The 10,133-nt window shown below is 56.5% G+C and overlaps 1 protein-coding gene across 1 annotated transcript in view; it reads left to right on the top strand.

Moving 5' to 3' along the window:
• LOC122544704 (cingulin-like) overlaps nucleotides 1-10,133 on the top strand; it is a 116,083-nt gene that overhangs the window by 79,407 nt on the left and 26,543 nt on the right. The window contains exons 15-17 of the mRNA XM_043683989.1: nucleotides 5,117-5,287; nucleotides 8,914-9,128; nucleotides 9,593-9,626. Coding sequence (XP_043539924.1) covers nucleotides 5,117-5,287; nucleotides 8,914-9,128; nucleotides 9,593-9,626 — 420 coding nt within the window. The remainder of the gene's footprint in view (nucleotides 1-5,116; nucleotides 5,288-8,913; nucleotides 9,129-9,592; nucleotides 9,627-10,133) is intronic.

Here is a 10,133-nt window from a genome sequence, read left to right as displayed (position 1 = left end):
TTTGTTCAGCAACACTCCTTAGGACCTTACCATTAAGTGCATAAGTCTGCTAAGATTTGCTTTCCCAAAATGCAGCACCTCGCATTTATCTGAATTAAACTCCATCTGCCACTTCTCAGCCCATTGGCCCATCTGGTCCAGATCCTGTTGTAATCGGAGGTAACCCTCTTCGCTGTCCACTATACCTCCAATTTTACTTACTCTCGCTCTCTCTCGCTCTCGCAAACTTACTAACTGTACCTCTTATGCTCACATCCAAATCATTTATATAAATGATGAAAAGTAGTGCACCCAGCACCGATCCTTGTGGCACTCCACTGGTCACAGGCCTCCAGTCTGAAAAACAACCCTCCACCACCACCATCCTCTGTCTTCTACCTTTGAGCCAGTTCTGTATCCACATGGCTCGTTCTCCCTTTATTCCATGATTCTAACCTTGCTAACCAGTCTCCCATGGGGAACCTTGTTGAACGCCTTACTGAAGTCCATATAGATCACGTCTATTGCTCTGCCCTCATCAATCCTCTTTCTTACTTCTTCAAAAAACTCGATCAAGTTTGTGCGACGTGATTTCCCACACACAAAGCCATGTTGACTATCCCGAATCAGTCCTTGCCTTTCCAAATACATGTACATCCTGCCCCTCAGGATTCCCTTCAACAACTTGCCCACCACTGAGGTCAGGCTCACTGGTCTATAGTTCCCTGGCTTGTCCTTGCCACACTTCTTAAACAGTGGCACCACGTTTGCCAACCTCCAGTCATCCGGCACCTCACCTATACTTATCATTCATCCATGGGATGTGCCTGCCACTGACTGACTGAGTCAGCAGTTATTGCCCCATCCCGACCTGCCCCTCAAGAAGGAGGCAGGGAGCCACCACCTTGAGCCACTGCAGCCCATACACCCGCAGTGCTGTTGGGGAGGGACTTGGACCCAATGACAGTGAAGGAACAGCCGATATGTTTCCAAGTCATGGTGATGTGTGGCTCAGAGAGGAGCTTGCAGGACATGGTGTCCTCGTGTATCTGCTGCCCTCGTCCTTCTGGGTGGCAGAGCCCACGGGTTTGGCAGGCGCTGTCTGAGGAGCCTTGATGATTATCTGCTGTGTATCCTGTGGGTGGTACACTCTGCTGTTACTGAGCCTGCATTATGTGCTGTCAGTTCTGTGCAATCCTTCCTGATGCTAGTGTCACAGATCCGCCCTGTAACACGGTGGGGCTTTGAGCTCTCAGCCTCCCAGGTTGCTGGTCCTGGTCTGAAGGGACCCTGTTGTCTGGGGAACAAATAGGAAACAAACTGGCCAGACCTCATTCTCCAACAGCAGTAACTTGCACGTAGTTTGATTTCTCTTGCTCATTCTCTCGCTGGCTCTCGCGCTCCCTTGTTCTCTCTCGTTTTCTCGCTGTCACGCTCTCTCTCGCTGTCGTGTGCTCTCTCGCTTTTGCCGCACTCTCTCTCTCTCGCTGTCGCCACGCGCTCGCTCTCTCTCGCTGTCGCCACGTGCGTGCTCTCTCTTGCTGTCGCCACGTGCGCGCTCTCTCTCGCTGTCGTGTGCTCTCTCGCTTTTGCCGCACTCTCCATCTCGCTGTCGCCACACGTTCGTTCTCTCCCGCTGTCGACACGCACGCGCGCTCTCTCTCGCTGTCGACACGTGCGCTTGCTCTCTCTCGCTGTCGACACGTGCGCTCTCTCTCGCTGTCGACACGTGCGCTCTCTCTCGCTGTCGAGACGCGCGCGCTCTCTCGCTGTCGAGACGCGCGCGCTCTCTCGCTGTCGAGACGCGCGCGCTCTCTCGCTGTCGACGCGTGCGCTTGCTCTCTCTCGCTGTCGATGCGTGCGCGCGCGCTCTCTCGCTGTCGCCGCGCCCGCGCTCTCTCGCTCGCTGTCGCCGCGCGCGCTCTCGCTCGCTGTCGCCACGCGCGCTCTCGCTCTCGCTGTCGCCAAGCGCGCGCTCTCTCTCTCTCGCTGTCGCCACGCGCGCGCTCTCTCTCTCTCGCTGTCGCCGCGTGCGCTCGCTCTCTCGCTGTCGCCGCGTGCGCTCGCTCTCTCTCGCTGTCGCCACGCGCGCTCTCTCTCTCGCTGTCGCCGCGTGCGCTCGCTCTCTCTCGCTGTCGCCGCGTGCGCTCGCTCTCTCTCGCTGTCGCCGCGTGCGCGCGCTCTCTCTCTCGCTGTCGCCATGCGCGCTCTCTCTCGCTACGCGCTCTCTCTCGCTGTCGCCGCGCGCGCTCCCACTCGCTGTCGCCACGTGCGCTTGCTCTCTCGCTGTCGCCGCACGCGCTCCCTCTCGCTGTCGCCACGTGCGCGTTCTCTCTCGCTGTCGCCACGCGCGCGCTCCCTCTCGCTGTCGCCACGCGCGCGCTCCCTCTCGCTGTCGCCGCGCGCGCTCCCTCTCGCTGTCGCCGCGCGCGCTCCCTCTCGCTGTCGCCGCGCGCGCTCTCTCTCTCTGTCGCCGCGCGCTCTCTCTCTCTGTCGCCGCGCGCTCTCTCGCGCTGTCTCTCGCGCTGTCTCTCGCGCTGTCTCTCGCGCTGTCTCTCGCGCTGTCTCTCGCGCTGTCTCTCGCGCTGTCTCTCGCGCTGTCTCTCGCGCTGTCTCTCGCGCTGTCTCTCGCGCTGTCTCTCGCGCTGTCTCTCGCGCTGTCTCTCGCGCTGTCTCTCGCGCTGTCTCTCGCGCTGTCTCTCGCGCTGTCTCTCGCGCTGTCTCTCGCGCTGTCTCTCGCGCTGTCTCTCGCGCTGTCTCTCGCGCTGTCTCTCGCGCTGTCTCTCGCGCTGTCTCTCGCGCTGTCTCTCGCGCTGTCTCTCGCGCTGTCTCTCGCGCTGTCTCTCGCGCTGTCTCTCGCGCTGTCTCTCGCGCTGTCTCTCGCGCTGTCTCTCGCGCTGTCTCTCGCGCTGTCTCTCGCGCTGTCTCTCGCGCTGTCTCTCGCGCTGTCTCTCGCGCTGTCTCTCGCGCTGTCTCTCGCGCTGTCTCTCGCGCTGTCTCTCGCGCTGTCTCTCGCGCTGTCTCTCGCGCTGTCTCTCGCGCTGTCTCTCGCGCTGTCTCTCGCGCTGTCTCTCGCGCTGTCTCTCGCGCTGTCTCTCGCGCTGTCTCTCGCGCTGTCTCTCGCGCTGTCTCTCGCGCTGTCTCTCGCGCTGTCTCTCGCGCTGTCTCTCGCGCTGTCTCTCGCGCTGTCTCTCGCGCTGTCTCTCGCGCTGTCTCTCGCGCTGTCTCTCGCGCTGTCTCTCGCGCTGTCTCTCGCGCTGTCTCTCGCGCTGTCTCTCGCGCTGTCTCTCGCGCTGTCTCTCGCGCTGTCTCTCGCGCTGTCTCTCGCGCTGTCTCTCGCGCTGTCTCTCGCGCTGTCTCTCGCGCTGTCTCTCGCGCTGTCTCTCGCGCTGTCTCTCGCGCTGTCTCTCGCGCTGTCTCTCGCGCTGTCTCTCGCGCTGTCTCTCGCGCTGTCTCTCGCGCTGTCTCTCGCGCTGTCTCTCGCGCTGTCTCTCGCGCTGTCTCTCGCGCTGTCTCTCGCGCTGTCTCTCGCGCTGTCTCTCGCGCTGTCTCTCGCGCTGTCTCTCGCGCTGTCTCTCGCGCTGTCTCTCGCGCTGTCTCTCGCGCTGTCTCTCGCGCTGTCTCTCGCGCTGTCTCTCGCGCTGTCTCTCGCGCTGTCTCTCGCGCTGTCTCTCGCGCTGTCTCTCGCGCTGTCTCTCGCGCTGTCTCTCGCGCTGTCTCTCGCGCTGTCTCTCGCGCTGTCTCTCGCGCTGTCTCTCGCGCTGTCTCTCGCGCTGTCTCTCGCGCTGTCTCTCGCGCTGTCTCTCGCGCTGTCTCTCGCGCTGTCTCTCGCGCTGTCTCTCGCGCTGTCTCTCGCGCTGTCTCTCGCGCTGTCTCTCGCGCTGTCTCTCGCGCTGTCTCTCGCGCTGTCTCTCGCGCTGTCTCTCGCGCTGTCTCTCGCGCTGTCTCTCGCGCTGTCTCTCGCGCTGTCTCTCGCGCTGTCTCTCGCGCTGTCTCTCGCGCTGTCTCTCGCGCTGTCTCTCGCGCTGTCTCTCGCGCTGTCTCTCGCGCTGTCTCTCGCGCTGTCTCTCGCGCTGTCTCTCGCGCTGTCTCTCGCGCTGTCTCTCGCGCTGTCTCTCGCGCTGTCTCTCGCGCTGTCTCTCGCGCTGTCTCTCGCGCTGTCTCTCGCGCTGTCTCTCGCGCTGTCTCTCGCGCTGTCTCTCGCGCTGTCTCTCGCGCTGTCTCTCGCGCTGTCTCTCGCGCTGTCTCTCGCGCTGTCTCTCGCGCTGTCTCTCGCGCTGTCTCTCGCGCTGTCTCTCGCGCTGTCTCTCGCGCTGTCTCTCGCGCTGTCTCTCGCGCTGTCTCTCGCGCTGTCTCTCGCGCTGTCTCTCGCGCTGTCTCTCGCGCTGTCTCTCGCGCTGTCTCTCGCGCTGTCTCTCGCGCTGTCTCTCGCGCTGTCTCTCGCGCTGTCTCTCGCGCTGTCTCTCGCGCTGTCTCTCGCGCTGTCTCTCGCGCTGTCTCTCGCGCTGTCTCTCGCGCTGTCTCTCGCGCTGTCTCTCGCGCTGTCTCTCGCGCTGTCTCTCGCGCTGTCTCTCGCGCTGTCTCTCGCGCTGTCTCTCGCGCTGTCTCTCGCGCTGTCTCTCGCGCTGTCTCTCGCGCTGTCTCTCGCGCTGTCTCTCGCGCTGTCTCTCGCGCTGTCTCTCGCGCTGTCTCTCGCGCTGTCTCTCGCGCTGTCTCTCGCGCTGTCTCTCGCGCTGTCTCTCGCGCTGTCTCTCGCGCTGTCTCTCGCGCTGTCTCTCGCGCTGTCTCTCGCGCTGTCTCTCGCGCTGTCTCTCGCGCTGTCTCTCGCGCTGTCTCTCGCGCTGTCTCTCGCGCTGTCTCTCGCGCTGTCTCTCGCGCTGTCTCTCGCGCGCTCTCTCGCGCGCTCTCTCGCGCGCTCTCTCGCTCGCTCTCGCACTTTCTCTCTTGCTCTCTCTCGCTCTCTCACTTTCTCGCTCTCTCGCTCTCTCGCTCTCTCACTTTCTCTCTTGCTCTCTTGCTCTCTAGCTCTCTAGCTCTCTCACTTTCTCTCTTGCTCTCGCTCTCTCACTTTCTCTCTCGCTTTCTCTCGCGCACTCTCTCTCTCTCTCACTCTCTCTCTCTCTCTCACCCATTGCAGGTGGATGAGGTCTCTAAGCAGTCAGGAAACTCTGTGGTGGTGCTGCAGTCCCAATTGGACGAGTACCGGGATAAGTCACGTCGCGAGTTAACGGAACACCAGAGGCAAGCGAAGGAGAGGGCTCTGGAGCTGGAAAAAGCAAACGTGACCATCAAGAGGTTACAAGATGAGGTACTCAGCTTCCCTTGCGTTCTTCATTGATCCGTGCCAATATGTTCCTTAACATGGCTGAATTGCAGTCTGGTGTTGTGAGCTACGGCAGAAACCAAGCTTATTTCAGGGCCAGCCCCCTCGAGCAAACCCGGGTTATTTATAAGTAAATCAGACTGGATTGGAGGTCTTGGGATGCAGGGAGTAATGTCCAAGAGATCCAAGGAGAAGCATGGACCAGCCCAGTGGAACTCCATGTTCGTAACGCCCTGTACAAATATGGTACCAGAGGAGAGAGGGAAGGTGGGATCAGCTTGGTATGTGTTGCAACCCCTCATTGTGCTTCAGAGTCTCCAACGCAAGTTCCTGTTTCCTTGAAACATTTTCCTCCCACATGTCACGAAGGTACTCAAGCTCCGAGCAGTATGGGACCTTCATTTGTCTCAGGCATTTCCACTTTTTCTTTTGTTCCTCCATCTTTTCCACCTTTCCTTGTTCCCAGGGCAGCTCGCTGTTAACTTCTGCATGGCAGTGCCTCAACCAGTCAGCTCATTTCTCCTGCAATCTAAATTGTTGCGCTCGTTTGGAACTTTGCATTCTTGCATTGTGTCCTGATGAGTGTGAGATAACATGTCTCTCCTCCTGTTATAGATAGGTTAAGACAGTGGGCAAAACATTTGGTAGACTGGGTATAATCTGGGAAAGGCCAGTTGTTATTTAGACGAAGAGGGGTTAGAGAATGCTGTGGCACGGAGGGATCTGAGTGCGTTTGTACACGAATCACCCAAAGTTAACCTGCAGCTGCAGCAGGTAATGAAGAAGGCGGATGGAATGTTGGCCTTTACTGCAAGGGATTGTGGGGGTGGGGGTGCATTATCGAAGTAGGGACGGCTTGCTGCAACTGCACAGGGCGTTGGTGAGACCACACCTGGAAGACGGCATGCATATTTAGGAGGGATGTACTTGCATTAGAAGAGGTTCAGAGAGTGTTCACTTGAGTCGTTATGGATTTAAGGAGCTTGTCTTAGGCGTGAAGGTTGAGCATGTCAGGCCGTTATAGAATCCCTACAGTATGGAGGCAGGCTATTCGGCCCATCGAGTCGAGTCCACCCCACCTAGACCTACCATTCCCACTCTTTCCTTGTAACCCTGCATTTTTCCATGGCCAACCCACCCTAACCTGCACATCCCTGGGCACTATGGGACAATTTAGCATGGCCAATCCACCCTAACCTGCACATCCCAGGGCACTATGGGACAATTTAATGTGGCCAACCCACCCTAACCTGCACATCCCTGGGCACTATGGGACAATTTAACGTGGCCAACCCACCCTAACCTGCACATTCCTAGACACTATGGGACAATTTAGCATGACCAATCCACCCTATCCTGCACATCCCTGGACACTACGTGACAATTTAGCATGACCAATCCACCCTAACCTGCACATCCCTGGACACTATGGGACAATTTAGCATGGCCAATCCCCCCTAACCTGGACACTACAGGACAATTTAGCATGGCCAATCCACCCTAACCTGCACATCCCCAGGCACATTTTACATACTGGAGGGGCCCAACAGCCTAAACATGGTAGAACGGACTGGAGGGGCCGAACGGCCTAAACACGCTAGAACAGACTGGAGCGGCCGAACGGCCTAAACACGCTAGAACAGACTGGAGCGGCCGAAGCACATCCCTGGACACTATGGGACAATTTAGCATGGCCAATCCACCCTAACCTGCACATCCCTGGGCACTATGGGACGATTTAGCATGGCCAATCCCCCCTAACCTGCACATCCCCAGGCACATTTTACATACTGCAGGGGCCCAACAGCCTAAACACGCTAGAACAGACTGGAGCGGCCGAACGGCCTAAACACGGTAGAACAGACTGGAGGGGCCGAACGGCCTAAACACGGTAGAACAGACTGGCGGGGCTGTATGTGTAAATTTCACACAGCCAGCCGCCTGAGGGTGGACTCACACCCTTGTCCCTGGTGATGTGAGGCAGCCGTGCTAACCACTGAGCCCCCGTGCCACTGAAGGATTTTGATAGGTAGTGTTGACCGAATTCTAGAGAAGCGTGATTTAGGTTGATGGGTTCGACACTCTATGGGAAGATATTATCCAGAGGCCCGAGTGATGTTCTGGGGACCTGGGATTGAATCTTGTCTTGACAATTAGTGGAATTTGAATTCACTAAAAATCTTGAATGAAGAGTCTAATGATGACCATGAAAAACCCCATCTGGTTTGCCAGCCTCCACGTGACTCCCGACCCAGAGCAATGCGGTTGCCTCTGAGTAGATAGCGATGGGTAATAAATGCTGACCCAGTCAGTGTCGACCCTTGTTCCATGAATGAATTTCTTTAAAAATAAATTGAAGGCATCACGGAGTGCAGAGAGGTTTGGCAGTTCAGGTGAGCCACGAAACCACGATATTGCGGAGCAGCTTGAGGTGGGGCAATAACCCTTGTGAGTTGAGCACTTTCCTAAACCCATGAAGGTAACACACAAACTCGGACTGTGGTCGGTTGCGCACTCAAGTTGCTGCCACTAGATGGTAACACAGGCAGCTGGTTCAAGGTGTGTTAGCCGATCACTGCGGGAGTCTGGGTTGTTTTGGCTAGGTATTTTGTTTCTCCTTTGATGTTGTGTTTCAGTGGTTCCGGTGCTCTCTCCGAGTCACCAAGACTCTGGCTGACCTTTCCGGCTCGAATATCCTGCGCTGTTCCCAACTTGTCCAAAACTCTCGTTGATCTCTCGATGACGAAGCCTCCAGAGCTCTTTGGGGTAGATCCTCAGAGTGACAAATTTCTCCTTCGTCTGAAATGGGCAGAGCTTTTTTCACCCTGAGATTGTGACCTGCTAGACCAGTTCTAGGCCACCCCACCCAATCCAAGGGTAACAGCCTCCAAGCATCCCTTTAGAAAATATGCAGGTTTCAGTTGGATAATCTCTTGTTCTTTTCAGCTCTAGTTATCCACCTTTTAAGCAGAAATAAATCCACTTGAGTGTGGATGTCAGTGGTGAGGCTGGCATTTATTGTCTATCGACAGGTGCCCCTTGAGGTGGGGGTGAGCTGCCACCTGTGTGCCATAGGGGCATCCGTAGGGGCTGGAGAGAGAGCTGCAGGATTTTGACTCAACAAATGTGAAGGAACGGCGTCTGTATGCCTCAGCTGGGGTTGGAGGTTAACGTGACAGTGCCTGCCCTAGTCCTAAAGACCACGGTCAGGGTCAGCACTATCCCCAGGCTTTCTGGTTCTAATTCGGGCTGGAAAATGAGCTTCCGTGAGCCTTTTCGGCAGTCTGGGTGCGTGTGCAGAAATGGTGCCGGAGTTAGAGTTCACAGGGTGACGGAGTATTCATTGAGTTTGTACATGCAGGGGGAGTGGGAAATGATTGAGCAGTTGCACAGGCATGGGGTATAGCAGGGGCCAGTCCGAGGAGCGTGGAGGATCTTTGGATCCCTAATCAGAATGGTCGTCTGTATGTGTCAGCCGGAGTCAGAGGTTAGGGTGACAGTGCCTACCCTCGTCCGAAAGACCATGATCAGCTCTGGAGACAGCGTCTCCTTTCTCAGGGTTTCTGTGAGCAGTGACTTCAGGTGTTTATAAGCAGCCGTTCCCATTCCAGGCTGGGCGGCTGAAGCAGGATCTGCAGCAGAGCAACGCGGAGAAGGAGAACGCGCTGCTGGACAAGGATCTGCTGAGCCAGCGGCTGCAGAACCTGGAGCAGGACGTGGAGGCCAAGAGACGGACGCAAGACGACAAGTTGCGGATGGTTAAAGTTCTGGAGGTGAGTGAGAGGGAGATATTGAGTTACCAATACAGTTGGATTATTTTGTTGCTGCTTCTGTTCACCTGTGTGCAGGATTGTGAATTCCACACCACTATTAAGGGTGTGAACATTGATCACCAACATAGTGGAACAAAACCTGCCAAATCTCACCTATGCATTGCCAGAGGAAGTGGCAGAGGCTGGTACAATTGCAACATTTCAGAGGCATCTGGATGGGGACATGACTAGGAAGGGTTTGGAGGGATATGGGCCGGGTGCTGGCAGGTGGGACTAGATTGGGTTGTGATATCTGGTCCGGCATGGACGGGTTGGACCGAAGGGTCTATTTCCGTGCTGTACATCTCTATGACCCCATTGAATATGTTCTAATATTCCATGAGGTCACCGCTGATCTGTGGCCGGACTCCATCAACTTGCCTTTGGCCCATACCCCTGAGAGTTTTTAGGAGCAAATGACTGTAGGTGCTGGGGTCTGTGCTGTAAACAGCAAACGTGGGAGATCTCAGCCTGTCAGGCAGCATCCGTGGAGAGAGAGAGAGCAAATTAATGTTTCAAGTTTAGATGCCTTTTCATCAGAACTTTGAAGATGAGTCATAGAGACGTACAGCACGGAAACAGACCCTTCGGTCCAACCCGTCCATGCCGACCAGATATCCCAACCCAATCTGGTCCCACCTGCCAGCACCCGGCCCATATCCCTCCAAACCCTTCCTAGTCATGTCCCCATCCAGATGCCTTTTCAATGTTGCAATTGTACCAGCCCCCACCACTTTGTCTAGACTTGAAACGTTCGCTTAATTTCTCTCCACAGGTGCTACCTGGCCCGCTGTGATCTCCAGCACTTATTGTTTTCGGTTCCTTTAGGTTTTTGTTAAGCAAAGGTGCCATCCATCTCTGATTTAAAAACTGACAACTGAATCCAGCATTCGCTGCAGTTAATGGAGGAGAGTTCCAAACCTCTACCAGCCTTATGTGCCGAAGCGCTTCCTAACCTCTTTCCTGAACGGTCTGCCCTTAATTTTCAACTCTTGCCCCCCCCCACCCCCCAGTTCTAG

The sequence above is a fragment of the Chiloscyllium plagiosum genome, chromosome 51 (assembly GCF_004010195.1).
Source record: "Chiloscyllium plagiosum isolate BGI_BamShark_2017 chromosome 51, ASM401019v2, whole genome shotgun sequence".
Lineage (NCBI taxonomy): Eukaryota > Metazoa > Chordata > Chondrichthyes > Orectolobiformes > Hemiscylliidae > Chiloscyllium > Chiloscyllium plagiosum.
The sequence above is the reverse complement of the archived record's forward strand: the minus strand, read 5'-3'. Positions and strand labels throughout refer to the sequence as shown.